Genomic DNA, 26,279 nt, shown 5'->3' on the forward strand with positions numbered 1-26,279 from the left:
TTCACATAAAAATAAAAAATAGATTTATTATAATTCACATCTAGTACAACTTAGAAGTCTACATTCTTAGTATCTAAACCATTAAAAAACAAACAAAAAATAGCTGACAAAGTTAGAGGCTCTTCTTGTCCAAACAGGTCCAAAAGAGGGCACAGACTGCTTTTTGTTATTAAATTAAAATTACTGATCACCTCCTCTTTGCCTTAAATTTCTAGATTTTCCATTATCAAATCTTCTCTTTTTGAAGACTGGAGCTACTCCTTCTGCCACATCTCCAAGAGAGGTGACTGTCTTTTCTTTAAATGTCACTTTTGGGTCCCCACTCATATCAGCAACTGGAGCTCCTATGTATTCATCCTCTGTACTCGGAAGTTCCAAATCTATCTTCTCACTAGAGTAGAAAGTAAAACAAAAACTATTATGTAACAATCAAAGTAAGACGGAAACTTTTTCAAATAATGCATGCCTTCAAATCAAGCCCAGAAATATTTATGTCTACTATAGACATATAGAGAGTTTGTTAAGAATGTTTTTTACCATAAAGGTTGATTTTGCCAGTTAATTTAAATTAATAGTTACTTCAAGTGGATAGACTCCATAACAGCAAAATCAATCTTAACATACATTTATGGAACAGATTTTATCTTCCAAACAGAAAACAGATAACAGAATTTTTTTTAAAGGATTCATGCAAAGACCCAGGGATCATCATTCTAAGGCAGCTATAGAAAGAATAATGCTTCTCATCAAAAAGGAGGAAGAGAACTGACAGATGGTTTCAAAAATCATGATAAACAGGTACATGGTCATTGCAATTATCAAATGTAACCAATACTGGTTTACCTCTGAATGAAGCCTATGAAACAGAAAAGGCCCTCCCCAGGGGCAACAACCAAGAAAACGTCAACCAAGGAGAAAACAAATGACTGAGTAATGAGCTTCTGTTTACAGAAATGAGGGATTTATTATAGCAAGACCAGATCATTGTTAATAGAGATTACTAAAAGGTTATCCTTAAGAAGTCTAGATGAAAATTTACCACTACTAAATACCAAAAAAGACAGGATTCTAGAATTATAAAAACAGAAGCTCAATACACTTTGTAAAGAGGCAAGGAGCCCCATACTACCTCCCCACCCCAATTCTTGAGAATTTAACAAATTGTTCTGAAAATGGAACCTCATCAAAGACAAAATTATTGCCTATGATTGCCCAGATAAAACAGCTAACCATAAACATTTGAGAACAGTATTTTTAATAATCCATATGGGATCTATAAAGGATGCTTCTAACTTCTAAACTATGAGTAATGAAACATCTCTCAAAATATAGAAATCTAGAAGTTGAAACCATATGGAAACAGAATTATTTATCATCTCTTTTGTCTCAAGGTTGGAAGTTGTCCCAAAAATGTCTTCAGAGAGTCTATAGAAGATGAAATTTATATCCCTACACTTTTATTTATGTACAAAAGCTATAGCCTGTACAATAGTCTGAACATTAAAGATGACTTCTTATTAGTGACTATGATTGTTCCTATGTGAACTCTATTAGCTATGAGAATGAGAAAAAAAATAACACATTTATATGGTGTTTTAAGATTTACAAAGCACTTTTTTCACAACTGTGTAAGGCAAGTAGTTTAAGCATCATTATCTCTATTTTATAGATGAGGAAATGGAAGCTCAGACAGGTAAAGACATGGTCACATAGCTTATAAATGTTGAAGCCAGGACATGAACATAGGCTTCCTGGTTTCAAACCCAGGACTACTTTCCACTATACCACAGTGCATTGTGGTATACATTAGTGAATACCTCTCTCCACTACGTGTTCAGTGTCAATGTCCACGCTTATTTCAAGCAAAACCAAGTTTATTAATGATTATGTATAATGCATTATGTTAGCCATTAGGTATGTACAAGGGTAAATAGGACCCTTGTTCTTAATATGTTTACAATTTAGTTGGGGTGATAAAATATTCACACAAAATAATTATAAAGATCATAATATGATAAAGTGAATAAGTATGGGCAATATAAATTCAGATGAGAGGTACCATATCTTCTGAGCAGTTCAGTGAGGACTTCATAAAATTGGGGGCACTTGAGATGACAGGATTAAGAAAAAAACATATTTGAGATGGAGGGAATGATGTGATATTGGGTAGGGTGAAAAGTTGGGAAGGGAGTCTGATTTGGTTAAAATAATGTGAGAAAAAGGCTAGGGAAAATGTACTGGTGCCAGAGTGGTTAAGGTTTGGAATGCCAAGCTAGAGGATTTGTCAACTGAATACATTTCAGTAATAAGGTGTTTAAAGTTTTTGATCAGTGATGAGAACCATGTACTAGGAAGATTAATCTGGCGGCTATGTTTAGGATAAACTTGGGGGTGACGAAGAAAATGGAAATTGGAGAGGTTGATTAAGAGGCTACTTTCATAGTCCAGTCTAGAGGCATGAAGGGTCTGAACTGGGTGGGGAGGTGGTGGAGGTGGTGGTGGTGGTGGTGGTGGTGGTGGTGGTGGTGGTGGTGGTGGGGGTGGTGAGGTACACAGGGCATGTGCAGCAGTGAGATGGATAGGGAAGAGATGGGAGAGCTATTTCTTTCTTTTTTTTTTTTGGCTAGGCAATGGGGTTAAGTGACTTGCCCAGGGTCACACAGCTGGTAAGTGTCAAGTGTCTGAGGCCAGATTTGAACTCAGGTCTTCCTGACTCCAAGGCTGCAGCTCTACCCACCGTGCCACCTAGCTGCCCCGAGGGAAGAGTTATTTCTAAGAAACAACTGATAGGGCTTGGTGGTAACTGACTAGATAGGAGTGTGAGTATAGAGGGAGAAATGGATGATGATATTAATGTTTCAAGTGTAAGTAACTAGGAATGTCATCAACAAAAATAGGGGTGAGATTTCTGGGAACCAAGATGGCAGAGTAAGAAGTAAATCGCTCTCGCTCTCCCTTATTGACCTCTAAAAGCCAAGAAAATATTGCCCCACGAAAAACCTTGAAAGAGCTGAGCAAACACAAAGACAGGGTGCAGCAGTCTTGTAGCCTAGGAAGCTTGGAGGATTAACTCTGAGGTACCACATCACACCTATCAGATTGGCCAACATGACAAAACAGGAAAATGATAAATGCTGGAGAAGATGTGGGAAAACTGGAACACTAATGGTGTTCCATTGCCCTAATGGTAATTGGTGGAGTTGAGAAATGATCCAACTATTTTGGAGAGCAATTTGGAACTATGCCCAAAGGGCTTGGGATATGATATTCCATAAAGCAAAGGAGCTTGGATTACAACCAAGGATCAACTACCTAGCAAAATTGAGCATAATCTTTCAGGGGAGGAGATGGGACATTCACTGAAATAAGGGACTTTCAAACCTTCCTGTTGAAAAGACCTCAAGAGAAAATTTGATCATCAAATACAAGACTCAAGAGAGGCATAAAAAGGTAAACAGGAAAGAAAAAAAACATGTCATTCAATAAGGGCAAACTGTTTACATCCCTACATGAGAAGATGATACTTATAACTTTTTTTTGGTTTTGTTTTGTTTTTTTGACTAGGCAATGGGGTTAAGTGACTTGATCAAGGTCATACAGCTAATAAGTGTTATGTGTCTGATGCCGCATTTGAACTCAGGTCCTCCTGAATCCAGGGCTGGTGCTCTATCCACTGCGCCACCTAGCTGCTCCTACTTATAACTCTTGAGAACTGTATCTTTATTAGGACATTTAGAAGGGGTATACATAGACAGAGGGCATGGGTATAAGTTGACTTTGATGTGATGATAAAAAAAATCCAGTTAAGTGGTGAAAAGGGATTATACTGGGAGAAGAGGAAAGGAGGAGGCAGAAAAAGGTAAATTACATTACATGAAGAGGCACAAAGACTTATTATAGTAGAGGAAAAGAGGGGAGGGAGATGAGCATTGTTTGAACCTTACTCTCAGATTTGGCTCAAAGTGGGAATAACACATTCAGTTAGGTATAGAAATCTAACTTACCCTATAGGAAATAGGAGGGAAAAAGGAAAAAAAAGGGAGGAGCTTGATAGAAGGGAGGGAAGAAGTAGTAAGGGTAAAGGGGAAGAAAAGGGAGGGCAGACTGGGGGAGGTGGTGGTCCAAAGCAAAACTCTACTGAAGAGGGAAAGGGAGAAAGGAGAGAAAAAAGCATAAACGGGAGGGAAAACAGGATGGGAGAAAGCTTTTTTTGTTGTTTTGTTTCTTCTTTCTCGTGGTTCCTCCCATTGGTTCTAATTCTTCTTTACAACATGACTAATGTGAAAATGTTTAATATGAATGTGTATGTAGAGCCAATATCAGGTTGCATGTCATCTTGGGGAGGGAAGAGGGAGAAAATTAAAAACTCAAAATTTTATGGAAGTGAATGTTGAAAACTAAAAAAAAACCAGGCAGGTAAGAAAGAGGGACAGATTTGAAAAAGATAATGATGTCATATTTGGAATTGGAAGGCGTATGTGGGATCTTATCTAAGTAGGAAGACCCAAGGGGCAGGTTGAAATGGGGATCTAGACCTTAGTAGAACGCACAAGGCTACCTTGAGTGATGGCTAAGATTTAGGGGTGGTAAGAAGAGACAGACAAGAAATGGCCAGAAAGGTAGATGGAAAACCAGGATGCTATCTTCTCGGATTAACTGTGTATAAATAAGTTTCTGTTACTTACTAGGGATTATCCTCTTGCTTAATTTCTTTCCATTCCCCATAAGGGTTTGGCTTTTTAGGAGACCTAGGTTTTTTTTCTAATGGACCTGGTGAGTCTTGTTCCTTCTTGCCATCACTTTTTTCCTTCTTTGATTCAGTTTCAGTTTCTTCAGCATGATCATTTTTAGTTCTTTTCTGAAGGAGAGAAAAGAAGATGACTGATGACAACATTAAAACAACCTTTAAAAAAGGTTCTAATTTTACTTAAGTATGTGATTGCTTCAAACAGGGGTTGAATAACCATGTGGGTGTATCAGAGAAGAGATTTTTTTTGAGCAAGGGTGGGACAAGATGGCCAATGACATCCCTTTCTCTAAAATTCTGTGACTTACTGTGTGCCCCTTAGGGAGGATCACTTCAAGCTTCTGGACCTTAGTTTCCTCATCCGTAAAATGAAGGTTCTAGCACTAAAATTCTCTGAATATTAGGGACAAATCAGAGTTCCCTGCAAAATGAGTCAATGTACTTCATTTTTACATAGAATTTACAGTTTAGGCCTAGCATTTGAGAATGCAGTTCACTTGGTAGGACGAAAGCTATCCTGAACTTCTATGGAAGAAGCGTATAAACTCCTGAACTTTCAGGAACAGAAATTTGTCAGAGCCATGGTTATGACTTATGGACAAGTCTGCCCTTATCATGAATACTGAAGGGACTGAGAGGACTTAGGTTCTTCTGCGTTAGGAAAATCTCAGTTACATCCTGGACCTCAAGGAAACAATGCAGTATTATGACAGAAGCAGTAAATCTCCAGACCTTAACTTCTTTTGGCCATACAATTCAAGAGAAGTTACACACTGGATACTAAAGAACATAATAAGTTCTGGGTACTAAGTGTAAGGTGCAGGGAATTTTTCCTTTTCAGAAAATCATGAATCTCTACCTTCATGATAGGAAGAGGGGAGCATAAAGAATGTCTTTCAAAAGGCACCTGAAGGTTCATTATGTATCTTGTTCCCAAGGGACCTGGAAGGTCTAGACTGGGAAACTCATACCCCATGTAAGTAGCGTCAAGACGTTCTAGTAGTTATCATGGTTAAAAACCACCCAAAGTACCCTAAAGCAGAGGAGTCAAACACATGGCCTGTGCCCCATGTGGCCTACTAACTCAAAGGGATTCTTACTCACGGTTTTGTGGCTCCTACATTTCCATTTGAGTCTGACACCACCACTCTAAGGCACTCTCAAATAGAAGGTTCTGTGAATTCACTTCTGATCCATTTTATTGCCAGAGTCAAGGGGCCATGGCTTAGCTCCTTCCTTTGTCTTCTTCTGCATGTACATTGTTAGATGAATTATTTAAATCAGTGGTATCAAACTCATAGAAATGGGGGCCTCTAAACCATATATAAAGTTGGGCTGCAGACTTAGGAAACCACACATTAATAGTATCTATGTTTTACTGTATTTTTATTAAATATTTCCCAGTTACATTTTAATCTTGTTTGGGCTGTAGTTGAGAGTACTGTAGGTCACATGTTTGACACCTCGGAACTAAATCACAGCACTCTCAGTTATCTGGATTACAAGATCTACTTTACTAACGGAAAAACTTTCAGTGTACAGGCAAAGCAATTTATAGGTACCCAGTTTTAATCAGATTCTAACTTAATACTGCTTAACAAATAATTCATTTACATATTCCTTTAAGGTTTACCAAACAGCTTTCCTCACAACAACCCTGTAATGTAGTGCCATGTAAGTATTATTATCCTCATTCTGCAGATGAAGCACTAGGGTTCAAAGAGCCTAAGTGAATTGCCTGTGGTTACACAGCAATGAAGTAGGAGAGCTGGGATTCAAACTGTGGTCTTCTAAATCCAACTCTCTTTCCATTCTAACCTGCTTTACCAGCTGGGTTATTTCCAAGGGAACATCAAGTCCTAACCGGTTGAACTCCAGATGCAAATCCCTGATCAAGAACATCTGGATGCCCACTCTCTTCATTTCAGGACCAGAACTTCTCGAATACGCCTCTTCCCCATGTCCTGCCAGTAAGGGTCAGGGTTCATAGCTGCTATTCTGTTTCTCTTTCTCTCCCTTTCAAGGATTTCTTAACATGACTGTGCTTCCTGTGCTAGGATTTCTCTCTTTTTAGCTTCTACAATTCAATTTTTACAAAAGTAAATGGATTTCCATTAGGATTGTCTTAGCCAAACAGTAATACATTTAAGATATACAAATAATTGGTGAGAAGAGTAATTTACTGAAAGCTGAATAGTGATTGTGATCACAAACAATTCTGCATACCCAAGAGTTGTTCATATTTATATTATAATCTAGTCTGCTAATCTAGACCTTTCATAACGTAAGAGGTGGCCTGAAGAAAAATAAATCAAAAGCTAAGTTCAGGATGAGAAAATGAGTATGTAGATTTACTGATCCTTTGGAATATCCTGAATATGGAAAAATACACCCAGGGATAAACCCTATTCATAAAACCTTAGGTACCCTCATGAACAGAAAAGGAAATAGTCCATTAGTGAGAATGCCAAATAAAATAAACTTGAGGAAACAGAAGACACAGAATGCTCTTCACTTTTGCTGGCAAATCTTCCCAGTAATTCAATTCAACATTTCATAGGTATAAAATACAGCATATATATGTATAATCAGAAAAGGAGGTAGGCCATTTATAGTTATAAACAAAAGATAAGAAGCAGGCAACCCAAGTGTTGCACTAAGATGTTAAATATCAAAAAACCCAGAAGAAGGTCTCCAGAGTTTGGAAGTATAAGAAAGCAGAAAATAATTCCATGGGGGATTTCTAGAAGGTCATGGATGAGAATTATGCAGGAGGAGAAGGCATAGATGCGTTGTTATCTGCACTGGTAAAGGGAGTACTTACTTCAGTGGATAAGTAGAAGAAGAAAGGTTTGCAATTATTAGGAAGTGAGATTTACAGAAAAATTATTCTGTAAAAATTGTTTCTATTCCTGTTGTCTAGTAAAGAAAGCACTTAACTGGAAGTCTATGAGTGACTTAGAGTAGATTTATACGAGTTACTTATTCTTGCTACACTTTGATTTTCTCTTTTACTATAAGGTGGAACTAACTTTGTGAAACTTCATAAAATTTTTCAATATATTTGAGAAAACTGAGCACAAAGACTTACCCTAAACTTTATTTTTGGCTTTTGTACTTCTGTAGAGGTCTCTGATTTTTCCTCCTCTTCTTCCTCTGTTTCTTGTATTTCACTGGAATCACTATCAGAATCAGATGACTTTGATTCAGCTGGGGCATCAAGTGTTTCAGTACTATTACTAGAAATGGGCTCTCCAACTTGTGGAACAAAATCCTCAGGCTTCTCCCATTTGGATTCTGTTCCAAAACATTTGATATAGCATTTTAAAAAATTAACTTACTATGAAAATTTTAAACTATTTAAACTTAATCTATAAAAATGTGTTTAAGTTAACTCCTTCCCTTTGTGTTTCTTTTCATTGTCTTTGTCCATTCATCCTGTTTTCTTTTTGTATACTTATAGTTTATGTATATACTGATATTTAGGTTTGTTTTCTTAATCTTATTATTTCTCTATTAAACCTTTCCATATTTTTTATATTCCTTATATCTCATTCTTTCTCAATTGCATGACTGTGTTGTGATTACAATGATATAGCACACTGTTGAGCTATTCACCCACCCACAGTTAGACTTTTAGGTTGTTTCATACCAACAACACAAACAATATTGAAATCACTAATTTTCTTCATAATTCCCAGAATAACATTTGAGATCATAAAGTTATCACTACAAATGTTCTTTTTAAATGGCTGAGTTATATTTATGCAACACTATGGCAACAAGATGAAAATTGTTTCACTCCTTACTAGATACTAATTCTCCATCTAGCAGATAAGCAACTAGTTTCTAAAGATGTAGCGTTGATTAACATTAGCCAGGTTGCAGGCTCCACTGCTCCCTATTTGGGGGTCTTGTACTTATACCTTTTGGAAATTAGAAATCAAGGGGCCTGGAAATTAAATAGAGTAATTCAAGATCCCACAAAAACCAGGACCTTACTTCCACTTAATTCAAACATACACACTTATTAAACACCTACTATGAGCAAGGCAAATATGCAAAACAACAGTCCCTACCTTCAAGGAATTTATAATCTATTGCTTGAAGGGCCTGTGATTTCTTCAGTGTGGGAACCCCCTGCAATGATATATTTCAGCAGTTCCCAAAGTGTGGTTTGGGGATCCCTGGAGGTCCCCAAGCTCCTTTCAAGGGGTCTGTGAGGTCAAAAAACTATTTTCACAATAATACTAAGATGTTTTCATTTCTAATACTAAACATTACCAGATATAACCCACATAAACAAAAGCTCTTTGGGATCACTTCAATCATTTTTAAGAGTCTAAATGGGTTCTGAGACTAAAAAGTTTGATAACTGCTGATTTAGTCTAATTTGGGTATGAACAATAAGCCCTTCTACAAATCCCCCAGCAGGTGACCATCCCACCTCTGCTTGGAAGACCTCTAGTTATGAGGAATCTATCATCTCCCAAAGCTGTTAATTCCACGTTAGGCATGCTTTGTTAGGAAGTTCTCCTTACTTTGAGCTATAATCTATCTCTCTGCAACTTCCACCCAGTGCTTCTAGTTACGCCATCTGGGGACAATCAAAACGAGTCCAATATTTTTTTCGTCTAACTGTGCATATCAGATGTTTAAAGATAGCTATCATGTTCCTTCTAAATCCCTTTTCTATGTAAAATATTTTCAGAATATTTTCAGAACATCCCATCCCTGTATGGCATGGTCTATAATTCTTTTACCCTCCTGGTTGTCTTTCTTGGGAAGTGATCTAACCTGTCCTTCCTAAAATGTGAGGCCAGGAAGTGAAAAAAGTTGGACTAGGTTAGATCACAGTAGGATTGTCACCTCCCTTATTCTGGACGCTGTTAGTGTAGCCCAAATCAAATATGTTTTTTGTTTCTATGCCTTATTATCATTATTACATATACTGAATTTGAAGTTAACTAAAACTCCCAGCAGAACTTTATCACATGACTGAGTTTCAATATGCACCAATGAGATTATGGATCCATTGAAACAAAGGGCTTCAGAAAGAGAGAGATTTTGGGAAATGTTTTGCTGAAATCCAGCCATTTTATGTCAGTACATTCTTTTGACCTACCAGGCTGATAACTTTATTGGGAAAAAACAAGGCATGTGGATATGAAATTAGAGCTCTCTTTTGAAAAAATGAAATAAAAACATTTTACACTGTGTTTGAGGTTAATTTTTAAATAACTGTTATAAACTGTCTAAGGGGCATATTTTATTTCATGAAAGATTCAAGTAGGGGATACAGAGTTGAAATTTATATTTGAAATACAGAAACAGAACCTAAACCTATCCAATGAGTTTAGTAACTTCATTTAGAGTAACAGTAGCTCAGTTTGCTGAGCAGTTGAATTAGTGCCTCAATTCTGACCCTGACATGGACTTGCAACTGTTGCAAAATATACTGGTTTACATTAGACAATAAGGATTATAAGAATAAAAATATGAACTAGTTCTTTATCTTTCACATTAAAAAATGTGTCAAGTTTAACTTCTGCCATTTTTAGAAATGCATTAATTTTAGTTAGTTGATCTACACTGACACCTACTGGTCCTTCTGGCATTTAGCATACATTTGTAATTGGCATTTCTTTCCTCTTGCTTATCTTCTGATCTGTTAGTATGGTGCATATTCTATGCCTACAGGGATGATGCTAGAAAATTTTATATATAATTTTTGCTCTTCCACACCAAAAATGAGTTAACAAAGAACCTTCTGCTAAGAAAAACTTAAAATGTCAATTTTATTAAAATGATGGAAAATGATCATAAGCTGATGACAATAATGATGTCATAATAAACACCAGCCATTTATAAAGTTTATATACAATTAAGTGGTTTGATATTCTAAAAGTCAAGTAACTTCAATGGGGACATAAGACTCTCAAAGAAATTCTGATGCAGACTCAAACAATTGTAAGGAAAAAAGGAGAGGAATAAAAACCAAAAAATCAAATGTAGCTGTGTAGTAAAAGTTCTGGGGCAGCTACGTGGCAAAGTAGATAGTATATGGGGTCTGGAGTAGGGAAGATTAATTTTCCTGAGTTCAAATATGGCCTGAGACACTTACCAGCTGTGTAACCCTGGGCAAGTCACTTAATCTGTTTGTCTCAATTCCTTATCTATAAAATGAGCTGGAGATGGAAATGGCAAACCACTACAGTGTCTTTGCCAAGAAAACCCCAAAGATTCCTTACCTTAGGAGCAGCCCAATGAGGATCCCAGGAATTGCCTCCTTGCTTCATTAAACTAAGTGCAGAATCAATGAGAGTGGGCTTTATGTAACCCATGAAGATGTGATATATCCATGTACTAGAAATTAAATGTCCAGCACAAGTAAATGCAGCCTGAGCCGCTAGATAGCACAGTAGAAAGAGTGCTGGGCCTAGAGTAGGGAAGATTTCATGAGTTCAAATCTGGCCTCAGACACAAACTAGTTGTGTGACTCTGGGCAAGCCACTTAACTCTGTTTGCCTCAGTTTCCTCATCTGAAAAATGAAATGGAAAAGGAAATGGCAAAGTACTCCAGTATCTTTGCCAAGAAAACTCCAAATGGGGTCAAAAAGAGTCAGACATGATTGAAAATGACTGAACAACAGCAAGAACTCTCCAATGAGATCGAATTTTTAAAAGTCATGTTTGAAAGATGGAAATGAGGAGACACAGAGGACAAATATGGAAGAGTGATGTTATCCTATAGGACTAATATTAGGAAAAGTAACTAAATCATTCCTGGAGAAGTAAAGTGTTAATGACAGCAGAAAGGGCTTTTTAAAGTCATGTTGAAGACAAGAAGATCACTGACCTGCTGTTTGACAACTAGGTCTATAGCAAAAGATGATAAAGTAAAATTATTCAACTCTTCTTTTACTTTGGTCTTCTCTATTAAGGCAAATGATCCTAAGACTAAAGAGAATTTAACAAAGAATTAAGAAGGAACTGAATGTCAAGCTAAGTGAGAAGATAAGTGAGCTCCTAAGCTGAACTCACGAAGTTCAAATAATCCCTGAATGTGATGAAGGATATTTCAAACTTGCAGAACTTGCCAGTATGATTGTTGAACTGCTGTCATGATCTTTTAAAACTACAGAACTAGAAAGGAGTTAACAGGATTGGAGCTGGGTACTGATTTTCACTAGGACTAATTTTCAAAGCTGAACCAAGGTCAATCCTGCAAACTACTGTCACAGTCTGATTTCAACTGCTGGTAAAATATGGGAACAAATAATTAAAGGAACTGGACATATTTAGCTGAATGGAAATGCGAAAGGAGGAACTATAATAGTTGTTTCAAGTATCTGAAGGGCTGTCATGTGGAGGAGGAATCAGACTTGCTGTTCTGTTTGGCCTCAAAAAGCAGAAAAAGGAACAAGAGATGGAAATTGCAAAGAAGCAAATTTAGTCTTGATGTCAGGAAAAACTTGTTAACAATTTTAGCCTTTCCAAAACTGGATGGGCTGCCTCAAGAGGTACTGGGGTTCTCCCTTGGAAGTATTCAAGCAGACAGTGGATAACTTCACAGGCTATACTGGGGATTCCTTTGGGTTGGACCAGATGGCTGCTAAGGACTCTTTCAACTCCCAAATTATGTGATTTTTGTGCTTTATAAGCATTTATGAAGGTATGTGGTAATTATAATAAGTCAGTATAAATTCATTCAGCATAAGTCTTAACAGGTAAACCCAGATTTCTTTATCTAAATTAGGCAGATCAGATAAATACAGTGGTCATAGCACACTCAGAAGCCAGAAAGATATTGGAACCAAGCCTAGTCTACAAATGTAATCAGTTGTTAAATCTTATCAATTCTACCTCTTTACCAGAAGTAAAGAGCATTAAGTTCCCTCTCTACTCACCCTAGTTCAGGCCCTTCTCATCTCTCAGCTGGAATATCTCAATTTTGTTGTTGCTGTTGTTCAGTCATGTCTGACTCTTTGTGACCTCATTTGGTGTTTTTATGGCAAAGATAATGGAGTGGTTTGCCATTTTCTTCTCCAGCTCAATTTAAAGATGAGGAAACTGAGGCAAACAGGGTTAAGTGCCTTGCCCAGAGTCACACAGCTAGTTAAGTGTCTGAGGTCGGATTTGTACTCGGGGAGATGTCTTCTTGACTCCAGGGCTGGCACTCTACCGACTGGGACACAAAGCTGTCCTGCGGAGTATTTAAAAAACCAGTTCTAACTGGCCTCCCTGCCTCAAGTCTCTCCCATCTCTAACTTACCCTCCACACAGCTGCCAAAGTGTTTAATTCCTCAAGTACAGGTTTGAGGTTATTTCCCTGCACAAGTCTCAGGGGCTCTTTTGCTTCTAGGACCACTCCTTTGTTTGGAATTTAAAGCCCTTTATTACCTGGTTACCTTCCATCCTTTTAGTTCCATACCTCACTCTCCTCATTTGTTCTATAATCTAGTCAAGCTAGCCTTCTTACTCATTCCATTTCCAGCCTCCATACCTTTGTTCAGACCTCCCTTTTTACTTCCGCCTCTTAGGATTCCTAGTTTCCTTCCAAATCCAGTTAAAGTACCACTACTTACTTTCTGCCTTTCCTGATCTCCCTAGCTGCTAATGCCTTCAGATCTGAAATTATCTTGCATATCTCGTTTACACTTAAATATATATGTGATGTTTTCCTTCAATAGAGAACGTAAGCTCCTCAAGAGTAGAACTGTTTCATTTTTATTTTCCTAACCCAGCACCTGGCACACCACAGGCATTTAATAAATGCTTGTTGGTTGATATAAAGGATATTATGAGACTGTGAGATTTGGGCTTAGAATGGGAGATAGGACTAAAAGAGGGATCTGGATAATTGAATTAAAAGACCTCAAAAATGTCATCTCTACTAGAAAACATTCTTTGGCCTTATTTTTTTAAATGATGTTATAAATGACTCTTAGATAAACATATATACGACCAGTTTTTTTATTTGCAGGTGACATTAGGCTAGAGGGGAAACTGATGTGGATGTCAGAATCAGGGTTTCAAAGGGTCTCAAAGGTAGAAAAATGGGCCAAGTGGAAAACTCTACATTTGGGTTTAAAAAATTACACAAATAGGAGAAACATCCACAGAAAATAGTTCATGTAAAACCTGTCTGAGGGTTCTGGTGAACTGCAATCTTAAGGAGACACATGTGACATGGGAGCCAAAAGAAAAAATAATTCAGGGTTGGATTTGGGCTGCATTAGCAGAGGCATACTGTTCAGAATGAGGAAGCTAAGAGTTCTGAATTCTGCTTACTAGAGCCAAATTACATATGGCATAATATGTTCAGATGTGACCACTATGGACCCAAATGTGGGGCCTGTTAGGAAGGGCACTTAGGGTTGCAGTGTTTCCAGGGAAGATCAACAAAGATGGTGAAGGAAGTCAGGGCATGACTCAGTTGAAACACCTGGCAACTGGAGATGTTTATTTTGGGGAAGACTTTGCAGGTAGGGGCAGAGCAAGGCAGGATATGGGATATGCTTGCTTGTCTTAAAAAAATTCCTAACAATCAGAACTATCAAAAAAATAAAATGTCTTGAGAGATAATGAATCCTTTGAAACTGGAAATCTTTTTCAGAGGCTGAGATGACAGGGCCACATATTAAGAACTAGAAGGGAGATTAGAAATAATTTTGTTCATGTTTTAGGTAGGGTTTGAACTAGTTGATCACACATGTCTCTTCAAACTCTATATTGACTGGAACTATGATTTCATTGGTCTAGGGAACTCCTGAATGAGGAAACTCCCTTTTATCAATGTACCTTTTCTGCAATTTATGGGTTTTTTTTTAATTTTTAGTTTTCAGCATTCACTTCCATAAGATTCTGAACTCCAAATTTTCTCCCCCTCCCACCCCAATACAACATACAATCTGATGCAGTCTCTACATAAAAATACATATTAAACATATTTTCACGAGTCATGTTATAAAGAAGAATTAGAACCAATGGGAAGAACCACGAGCAAGAAGAAACAACAACAACAAAAAAGAGAGCAAATAGTATGCTTACATCTGCATTCAGACACCATGGTTCTTTTTCTGGATGTGGATAGCATTTTCCATCATTAGTCTTTTGGAGTTGTCTTAGATCTTTGTAATTTAGAGTCTTAAAAAGAATTTTTTAGGGTAAGAGTCATCAAACTATAGTCTGTGGGCCAAATCTGACCCTCAGGCCATAGTTTGCTAACCAGACCCTTGTTCTCAGGCACTGAGAGGGGTTAAATGACTTGCCCACAGTCACAGAGTCAATATGGTCAGATGCAGAATCTTAACCCTGGTCTTCCCGATTCCAGGACCAGTCCTTTATCTACTCTGCCACTTTGTCTCTTTTGCTACTCTATAATTCTATAAAATAACACACACCCTCCTCAAAAAAAAATTCCTAGTGCTCACAGAGAACTTAAAGAACAATTTTTAAAAATTAAGTTATACTATTTTGGTAACAATTAGAATAATTCTGCCAAACTAATTCAAAAGAAGCACAAGTACTATTATGGAAATATAATTAATTACTAAATCATTTTTATGAAATTAAGGGTTTTTTTTTCCTAAAAAGTAAAACACTGCTGATTTTCCAGTTTATAAAAAAGATTTAAACTGGTGAGCATCTGAGGTGTTCCAAAAAATATACATTGTAAACAAATAAATCAAAATCATTCCACTCTCTATTTTTGTATTGACTACCTAATATTAGAGAAAGCAAGGTGTGGTAGATAGAGGGCCAGTTCAAGTCCCTAAGACCATACTTGTCTACATTGGTGGAGGGGGTTCCTCACGACGAGACCTCTATTCTGATAGAAGGAAATACAACCAAAAACTTTATATTAATAAATATACACAGACTACAACCTGTATTCCTTAATTACTGGTTGTATGTTCAGAAAATATTTACACAAAAGATTCATGGATTATAATTTTTACCTGAAAAATAAATCTATAAGTTAAAAGAACTTAACCTATAGAATTAAAATAATTTAATTTACAGGATTATCAACTGTAAAATAAAGAGGCTGAACTAGATTAATCTTTAAGTCCCTTCCAGCTCTAATGTTCTATTTTTTATAACCATTCTGATATAAAGGCAATAAAGACAAGGGTTTAAGTGATTTTCCCTTTCCCCATTCTGTTTTGAGTCTGACACTTGGTGAAAATAAGTGGCATCAGGCAAAAGCAGTGACCCTACACATAGGAATAAATCACTGCTATAAAATTTTTGATAAAAAGTTTAATATCCATGACCTATAACTTATTAACATGAATCTTACAGGATCTGTTCACTCACAATATGTGGCCAAATTATATGAATAGGCGATTTTCAGAAGAATCACAAATTAACTTCCACAAGGAATAGCATTCAAAATCTAATTATCAGAGAAATAGAAATTAAAACAATTCGGAGATGACCCCTTATGCCTATTACACTGGTAAAGATATTAGGTAAAAATGTTAAAATTCAATGCCAGAAGGGCTGTGGGAAAAAGGGTACATTATTGTAAGTGGACACAATCTTTTAGGAAAACAGTATGGAATTACATAGTTAGAACTACAAAATTATCCATCCTCTGACCTAGTAAGCTGGACCCAGTCCTAACCTAATAAGCTAAAGATATGCTTGTCTGTAAAAACGAAACAAAACCACACACACATTTTCTTAGTAATAATGTTTGTTTTAGCAAAAAGGATGGAAATGACTGATGTTCTATTAAGGAATGGTTGAACAAATTGTAGTATATGATTATAATGGAATGTTATTATGCCATAATACATAAAAAATATAAATCTTCTTTTTAATTTTTCATATGAAGTAGAAGTGAAGAAAACAGAACCAAAAGAATACACATACTTTCTACAATGATATAAATATCAACAAAACTCAGGGGAAAAAAACAGAAAAGAAAAAAAGTTCAGAGAGGGAAAAGAAAGTAAAATAATTCAATTACTACTTTTTAAAAAGTTACATTAAAAATGTTAGTAACTTAAATTTAGGGTTTTATGTTATTTTGTTTGTTCATATGTGTTTATTAATGGCTAAGTTCATAACAGAAGAAACAAGTAACCTTAACTTTAGCTATTCATAGCATGCAAATAAATCCTTTCTAGTACTTAGCGAAAAGAACGTAAACAATAGCAGGTATTACTTACCACCTGTTTCTGTATTATAATAATAGGTATAACCATCTTCACTTAAACCTTCTACCCAAAGAGGCATTGCTGCTTTCTAACAAAAACAAACATATAAAATATGCTAAAAATGATCATATTTAACAACAATGACAATAACAAAAAACCAGCCTGACACAAATATAAAAGGATCAGCAGACTTTTTTAAAAGTCTCTGTCAAGATACATATTCTCTTGGCATAAAGTGTTAAGAACTGGTGACTGGGAATGAGAACTTGAAACACTGAAAAAGGGAGATTGGGAAAAGAAAAGGGAATTGACAGACCAAATTTCTCGGGAGATAATTCACATCAGCTACCAATTCTTGACTTAGATAGCAGCTCTTGTCAAGCAGGAGATAAAGTGGATATTTGGGTCCAAAATGGCTTATGAGCAGATGAAGAGTTCTCTCTATGCCACAGTTTACTGACTTTGACCTAAGGAATTCTTTTAACTGTTTTATGAACTCTTGGAGGAGTTTTGAAATAGAAAGGACAAAAATTGCAACTTGTTATTTGGTAGTATAAAACGATGTTTAGAAATACTCTTTACCCATCAACAGATTAAGAATTTTACTGAAAAGAAATGAGTTCAATTACCTTACTAAATTTTCCTTGAAATCCTTCAGGTTTCTCCCACTGAGATTCTAAAAGTAAGATCATATTGTAGTTACAGTTTTTCTGCTTTCTAAAAACATTTCTAGACCTCTTGAATTGTTCCTATAATCCATGAAGGTCACCAATACATTAGGAATATCTAATGTGTTCACATGATTCTGTGGAGAATTACAAAAGAAAAATCTCTTTCCTCAAGGGTCTTATAATTTAATGGGGAAGGAAGACCAACAAATACTTTAACAACTATTAAATATACCATATTGTTCTAAATATAGGTTCCTCCTGAATACAGGCCCCAACACTAAAATACTCTCTGAAAGGAGAAAAAAAATACAAGTATATACTGAAAAGTAACAGCAATTATAAGCTGCCTCCAGGTTTTATTCAGACTACTTTTTTTTGGGGGGGGGGCAGAAAGACTGTATATACTACATTCAGGCCAATACAGAATACATAATAGACTATAGCTGTATAGAGATACAAGTAAGTTTGACAAAAACAAGAAAGTTGAATTTTTTAAATGAGGAAATTATTACAACAATTATAATGATTATAAAGGTTAGTCATAAAAAGAATCAAATTTTCATGGAATTAAAATTTCATCAATTTTGGAGAAAAGTATTTGCTGTGATGAAGATGGGATACAAAACAGGATGAAGTATGGGAAGAAAACTAGGTTTCTCTGGAGCACAGAGAGTAAGCCAAGGTGTAGAATCCATATCTTGTATAACTACAAAAAACTATAAAGCCTAAGATAAATTATGAGTAAAAAGCAGTTTAAGACTAACCTATGAGAGAAGTCAGATCTGTTATTGCTGAACTGTCCAGGCGGTATAAAGACCCGCTCACAATACTTAGATGGATCAAGGGTAAGCCTATCTCACTGCTACGGTGCAATGGCTACTTCACTCAGGGCCTAGGGAGGATTCTGATATTTAATGGAGAGTATTCTGGTACTTAATTAAAAACTGGGGAGTTATATAAAATACTATCTATAATGCCCTGTTAATTATTTGTACATTCAAAGTGCAGATTTCTGGGGTTCTTTTTTTTGCCCAGTGATCCAAGGAGCTATCTTTCTGAGAACACAGACGATACATAGAACTATGACACTTCTATAGGGCTTTAAGATTAGCAAGTTGTGTTATATATATACTCTCTCATTGGAACAACAGTCCTGTGAGGCAGACACTATAGGTAGCATCATCATCCCCATTTTACAGATGAAACAAACAAAAACTGAAGCTTGGTGAGACTGCTCATGGTCACAAGACTAGAAATCATCAGCTGTGGGATTCCAATGTAGGTCTCTCCTCAGTTCCAGATGAACTTTTTTTTTACTACACCACGAAGCTTCTCAAGTGAATCAAAAGATCAACTGAAAAATATCATTGTCTGTATCAACAGAATTGAAAGCACAAAATGCCAATGTACACCAATGAAAGTATGCTAGGTACAGACACAAAAATGATTTGGTTTATGGTTCTCAGACAGAAAACTTATTCTAAAGAATCTCTCACTATAGAAACCTTCAATTTGAAGAAGTGGGTATGAAATTCTTTTTATTTTCCCATTAAACTGGTTGTTCATACTTTTACAAAGCTTATAAAAGAAAGTTAAGCCAAGGGTTTTACTGGGTTCATTATTAAGGCTCTAAGTAAAACACTCAAAGTGCAGATTTCTGGGGTTCTTTTTTTCCACCCAGTAGGCTCAAATATACTTTCGAGCATTTTGGGTTGGTTAGAAAAATTTGAAAGCGTGTTCCCTTTCAATGTTATGGTTTTCTAATACATCAGTTCTTCAAGAATAAATGGTTTTATCACTGAACATTTTCTCTTCACAGTACACATTACATCCCTTCCACTCTTTTGTGGATAGCCCTTTAAAGATGCTGAAACCCAGAAAATTCATTGCTTAGTGGCCATCCTGGTGATAAGCTTCTCTAAGTTGAAATAGGAGGGTCCTTAGATCAGAGACATACAGTCCAATGACAGACTTATACTTGGAACTTTTCCAGATTGATAGGACTTGCTAGAATTTGTGTTCCATTGACACTGACTTTGAGAACCCCCAGATACCTCTATGCCATGATGAAGCATCACAGCAAGGCTTTACTAGGAAAAAAAATCATAAAAATTAAAAAACAAAAAACAAAAAACCCAAAACAAAATAAAAACCTACAAATTCTCTGTATTAGACATTGTATTACACTATATTTGCACCTAACTACTTACCTCCTGTGATGGTATTATAATAGTAATGGTAACCCTCTGAAGACATGCCTTCTACCCATTTGGAAGCTCCTACTGCATCTATATTGGAAAGGTCTTTTTTCCTCTTTTTCTTTTCCTTCTTCTGATTTGATAATGAGATAGGTGGGGCAGTGTTAGTTACTTGTGGTGTGCTAGATTCTGTAACATCTGTAGAGAAGGTGGAAGAAAGATGACTTATCCAGTTGAGCATTCTTTCGTGGTTTTTTTTTTTTTTTTTTTAGGCAATTGGGGTTAAGTGACTTGCCCAGGGTCACACAGCTAGTGTTTGGTCTGAGGGCAGATTTGAACTCAGGTCCTCCTGACTTCATGGCTGGTGCTCTATCTACTGCACCACCTAGCTGCCCTGACCAGTGGAGCATTCTTAAAACAATGACTAGAACTTGTCTTCCGTTTTCACTAGATTTAGAGAGTAAATTAATAGAGAATATGATTATTCAAGCCCAACAGAAATACAAATAATTAAGATATAATCCAGTGTGAGGATGGATTTCTGGACAGAGAAATCTCCAAATAATAACTAAAAGAAACAAGGGGGTTGTTCTATACTACATGAACAATATCTGTCGTAGGAGAGGGAGTCATTCTCTCATTCCTGAATAAATCCCCACCTAGTGACTTACTATTTCCCACATAAGTCAATATTCACAAGCTCAAAGGATTTATAGCTGGAAGAGGTCATCCAGTTGAATATAAGGTCCTTGCAGACCATTTCATTTTTGTTCCACATCCCCAACACACAGTCCAGTACTTTGTTCAAGAAACTGTCAAACTGTACTCAATCCAGGCCAATCTCCTCATTTTATAGAAGAAGAAACCGATCTATAAGATGAGAGAAGATAAAGTTTTGGCCTAAGGTCACATCTAGTAAAAGGCACGTACAGATTCTCCAGCTCCAAACTAGATTCCAGTTCAACCACACCATCAGCACCTATTCATTAATAAACGTTAGCTAAACATCTATTATATGCAAGGCAGAATATGATAAGTCCTGGGTTGGTGGGGGGAATACAAAGATAAATACAGCACAGTCTCTACTATAAAAAGAATTTGGTCAAAACATAATGAATTATTGCAAAAGTGAATTATCATTAGAAGTTGAAGGCTGTTCACATTTATTAATGAATAAACATCCTTTACCTCAATAATAGAGCCAAATAAGCAACTTAAATGGCCTAAAAGTAAGTTTCTGGCCATAGGTAGATTTAGAAAGTATTACTGCTCAGATTGAATTGAGGCTTAAAAGAGGAGAGGTAAAATGCTAGGGTACAAAGTTCTACGTCCTCATTTAAGAGAAAGGCTGCCAATAAAAAGAGTACAGATGTCTCTTTAGTGTATGAGTTCCATTAGGGAACCTCACCCATGGAAACAATAAAAGTTTACTCAATATTCTCTCTGATGTTACTTTTAAAGCATGTTGGCAAGCTTTTCTACCTGAACTGATTCCAAGTCTTTTCAAATCCTCTTGGTATGCTTTAAGGGCAGCTGCCTCCATTGCCGCAAACTCCTTTGATGCTTTTTCTTCTTCTTTTGCCTTTTCTAGGCTTTTCTGTTTAATCTACAGAAGATATGGAAAGGTTAAAACAAAGTAAAAGGACCAAAATTAACATGAAAAATTTACAAAAAAATCTAAATTACCTCACTGATTCTTTTGGCCACATTTTCCTTGTGGTTCTTTCCCCGTTCATGAAATTCAACACTCTTGAAAAATGTTGGAGATAGAGGGAAAAGCAAAGAAACAAATCACAAGTTATAATTCTTGCAATGAAGCAGTAGGATTCAAGAGGGAAGAGAATCTAACTCTTGAAATTTAAACAATTTCTTGAAAGAAGGAAAAAAAGCTAAAAATGGAACACCTTTAATGAAGATTGGCCCTTCTTACAAAATAATGCCAGTGAGTAGTAATGTTTTAATTATATCTTTTAACATCAACATCATAGTTTACTTGGATTCTTAAAAATGTATATTAGATTTGTGATGATTCTGTTAAAGAAAAAGATATTAATTAAAATAAACTTCTGTAGAATAAAAAAGAAAGAAGCTGGAGGTTAAGTGAGAAAACTCTTGTTCATATTAAGAACCTGCCCAAATACTGTAAGATATACCACAAGTAACAAGTGTATACAGGTTTTCCCTCCTCCCTTCAAATTCATAAAGAATCCTTTGTGGGAGAAATAAGGAATAAATCACATTCTAAGTTTATTTCTCAAAGTTGGCAGAAACAAAGAGAATTATAAAATGCCCTGTTCTCCCCCCCTTTTTTTAATGTTATTGATATTGTTGAAAGTCTACAAATACATCATAATTTGACAGATTATGTAAAATCACTATTAAAACAATTCTAGTTATTTTTAAAGGTATAGTACTCTAAAGCAAATAATCATATTTTATTAGTTTAAAAAGGTTTCTTTAAAATAGAATATGCCTGTATACAAAAACTACGACAAACTAAAATAACTAAATGTAATTTCTCTAGAAAAATTGTACCTTCCATTGAAGGTTAAAAAAGTATATCATACTTTGGGTGGTTACTTTGAGAAGCATTTATTTACTATGTACAGTATCTGCCTTACTATTTTATTACATTTGGTCTCATTTTGCAAACAGTCACCTAACCCAAGCTAAAAGATAATTTGTTCTGAGTAAGTTAAATAGGATACTGATAAAATACACATTGCTATCTGGGTTATCTTCTAGAAGGAAATCATATCAATAAATTTTGTGGACTGGAAAACCATTGGTACATGTTTGTAAGGATGCCTTAATCAAAACAAAATAGGACAGGCAGTAAAGGACTTTAGAAAAGGATGACTTTGAACTGAAAGTTTTAAGAGAAAGATAATTTTTACATATTTTCCAGAATAGAGGTAAAATACAGTTCATTTTTAGGCTGACTTAGCAGATAATAATATAAAGTTCTTTTAATAGTTCCATTATTCAAAATTTTCAGGGAAATAATAATGGCTATAATCTTTTTTAAAAATGGTTAAAAAAATTTTTTTACACTCCTTACATTTATTTTTCACCACCATAAAGCCCTCCCTTGTAACAAACTACTATAAAATTTCAAATGGTAGATTCACCTGCAGTTGACGTAAAGAAATTTTACAGTAAACTAAACTTTGAAACAAGTTTCTTAAGCACAGTAACAAAAGACAAAAATCTAAAGAAGTCCTAAAAATGGGTCTAGGCTTGTCAATACTTCAACTTTTAAATCTTGTCTTAGGGATTCCAAGATAACTGATTAAAAGGGCAGGCAAATAATAGTTTCCAATATGTGGCACAAAATTTACTTACATACACTATTCATAGGACTGATTAAATGAATTTTGCCAATATGCATTAGAATGCATTATTAACTGTGAGTCCAGAGAAAGAAGAAGGAACAAACACCCTTGCTTGAGGTCATTAGTAAAGAAGTACCAAGAGTCTCAGTACCAAATAGACAGATCAAAAATGGGTAATAGAGTATATATGTGTAACTTTTTTTGGAGAAGGAAGATGTCTAAAAAAATCTAAGCCATACATGGATATTTTAATTTAACAGATATTATACATGGATATTGTAACTTAAGTTATAACAAAATTTACAAATCACTAATCATAAAAACTGATTTTTGAGGTCACATTTATTTCCAAAAGAACGTCTATGAAATGTGCATGAGGATTCAGGAAAAAATGAAAAGGTAATATTGGGTACTTTAGGTCTTAGCAGTTCAATCTAGAACAATAAATACTGTTACTGTTTTCTTTTTCTTTTTTTTTTTTTTAAGGCAATTGGGGTCAAGTGACTTGCCCAGAGTCACACAGATAGGGAATGTCAAGTGTTTGGTCTGAGGCCAGAATTTAACTCAGGTCCTCCTGACTTCAGGGCTGGTGTTCTATCCATTGCGCCACCTAGCTGCCCCTGTTACTATTTTCTTAAGACAGCTGCTACATTCCAACACAGGGAGGTTATATTGATAATTCTCAAATTTGAACATCTATTGATGGAAGATAAAGAGCTGTGGAAAAACTGTTTTATCTTTTCATACAGCAAGGAACATATGGAAAAGCTGCTCTAAATTATAAAATCCCTTTAAATTTATGTTAACTTCCTATATCTTAGAACCCAACATGGTACACTACTGCAATGGGAATGTCCAAAGAACACTAATGAGACTGACTACTCAACAATCTATTTTTAAAAAAAATGAAATGGGCATCCATCTACATAAAATACAGTTTATTAAAACAAAAATTAACATTGCTAATGAAAAATATACATCAGAAAAACTCTTGTACCAGAAATAATAAAACACTAAAGAAACAATCTTGGATTTTAAGGCCTGCTATAATCTGCCTCTAACCTTCTTTGTTTGATAATCTTACTGTACGGTACTTCTCTAAATTTTTTCTATTTTCTGGTGGCAATTCCCCATCTCATCCCCCATTCCAGAATCCCTGAATGAACTCATTCCACCCTACCTGTTGAAAACTACAGTTGTCTCTTCATTCAAGACTAGTTTCAAATGCTACCTTCTCCTTCAGTCTTCCAAGACTCCCCCAAAGCTGAAAGTAATATCTACTTCTTCAAACTATTCTGAAACATTTTGTTCAAATCTCTCTTTTGTCCTTATCGCACGGTATCATACCTATTTTTACGTTGCAAACCTTAAAGTGCTACATACTTGAAAGTAACTACTATTTGTATATTTGTATTCTATTTATCCTATTAGTCCTCTAAATTGTATACTCACACCTGGCAAAGTATCTGATAAGTAAGTACTTAATTTGCTGAGCTGGCTTCAGCTCAAGAATTAGCTTCTCATCTTAGGTGATTTTGTTCTAAATAAAAATTGAATGCTTTACAACAGGAACTGATATTGAATAGCATATTTTTAAAAAACATATGATTCAAGTTTTCATATTTTGGAAGCAATAGTGGAGATCATACAGGCCTATTGTCTGCTATCCAGCACTTGCAATAATCACAGAATTTCTTAGGTTGTGATTTCCAGTAGTCGGCCCTGAAAAAGAAAGGGGGAGGGGAGTCAAAGGTAAGAATAGCATTAATACAGAAAAGTTGTGCACACTTCACACATTCTTATAATTTCGAACTTTAAGTTTCTGCTATTGAACTCTGATCAGCTACATTATTCAGCACTTAGTTATACTAATAACATACTAATGCTAACATAATTAGTCATAATACCAATATAATACACTAATATTGCACTGCAAAGTTTTATGTGAATAGACTGCATGGGTGGATTATAGTTAAGTTACCTTCGAATCTCTAGGTTCCCTCATATACCAATGGCATGACTTAGAAAAACACAAAACTTCGATTTCAACTTCCCTTTCTGCACATAGGGCAACTGCTAAGATGGATCACGTAGTTTCAACAAGTATTTACTTCTGGAGTTTGCTAGGATGTACTTGGACTAGAGGCCAGCGGGAACTAACAACTGTTACCCAAACCAAGTTACTTCCCTTGAAGGAGGAAAAAAGGTCCTCTGACCAAAGTGTTTTAAGAGCCATACGATTTATTAGTTACAGCATATTTTTGCTTTTTCTTTCCCGAGGCAGGCAAGGAACACAGAAAAAAGTTCGTAAGGAGGCGGGCCATGACTTTATCTCGGGAGGGAAGCTTTTTCTGGGCGGGGAGAAAGTGCAGGCCAGGAATAAACCCTTTAATGCCCCCGGATCCAAGACGTCCTGGCACATTCGGAGCGTGGTACGAGGGAAGGAAGGCCTCCTAGAGGCACAGTCAGAACAGGGGGTCGTCGGGAAGGGGGCAATGCTCCTTAAAAAGGGGTCGGGGAACCCTCCCTTAACAGCGCCGCGGGGTCTAGAGCAGCTTATCCGCGTGCACCGCCCAGCCCTGGCGAAAGCGGGGACCTCGGAGAAATACCCCCGGCTGCCTTGGTCCCTCCCACCGCAGGGTGCCGGCCCCTGGCTCCCGTGCAGCGTGTGTGCGGGTGCACACCGCCCCGAAACCTGAGGGCGCTGTTCGGGGTCGAGGCTTAGGGAGGGGAGGGAGCCTGCGACACTCACATGGCGGCTGCAGCGGCTCCGGCTCCGCCCTCAGGCGCGCGGGGTGGTCAGCGCCTTCAGGCCCAAGGCAGCCCCAGAGTAGCAGCCACACTCGGGACCGGCATCCCACGGTCCCGAGCTACGGATACCGAGAGTGCTCAAGCCGCGTTTAACACTCCTCCTTCCCCCTCCTTCCGTCCCGCGAGCTAGGCCGGTACTCTGGTGGGGGAGGGGGGGCGGATTATAAAGGGGCTTGAGGGAGATTATAAAGGGGCAGAGGTCAAAGGGAGCTAGGGCTCGCTCCCGGCAGGAGCTGGAGTGAGGGGCGGGATCTTGGGCCCCGCAACCCCGTGGGCGAGCAGCCTGAGCGCCGCCTCTGCCCCTCACGCATACCGCGGTTCTCAGAGACATCGCCGCTCTCCCT

The 26,279-nt window shown here is 36.6% G+C and overlaps 1 protein-coding gene across 2 annotated transcripts; it reads right to left on the bottom strand.

The window, feature by feature from the left end:
* Positions 1 to 26,220, bottom strand: WBP4 (WW domain binding protein 4). Of its 2 annotated transcripts, XM_027873807.1 has the most exons (10): positions 25,877 to 26,220; positions 24,774 to 24,846; positions 21,476 to 21,538; positions 21,272 to 21,395; positions 19,802 to 19,987; positions 17,550 to 17,596; positions 16,933 to 17,008; positions 7,839 to 8,044; positions 4,686 to 4,858; positions 1 to 391 (listed from the first exon to the last, which is right to left on the bottom strand). In XM_027873807.1, coding segments are annotated over exons 1-10 (1,161 nt in total). In that variant the 5' UTR covers positions 25,879 to 26,220; the 3' UTR covers positions 1 to 180. The 2 variants fall into 2 exon arrangements, with proteins under 2 accessions (XP_027729608.1, XP_027729609.1); XM_027873808.1 differs by lacking the exons at positions 24,774 to 24,846; positions 25,877 to 26,220 and adding an exon at positions 24,305 to 24,539.
* Between the last annotated feature and the right edge of the window lie 59 nt (positions 26,221 to 26,279).

This window comes from Vombatus ursinus, unplaced genomic scaffold, assembly GCF_900497805.2.
Source record: "Vombatus ursinus unplaced genomic scaffold, bare-nosed wombat genome assembly UNPS02014802.1, whole genome shotgun sequence".
In the NCBI taxonomy this organism is placed as follows: domain Eukaryota; kingdom Metazoa; phylum Chordata; class Mammalia; order Diprotodontia; family Vombatidae; genus Vombatus; species Vombatus ursinus.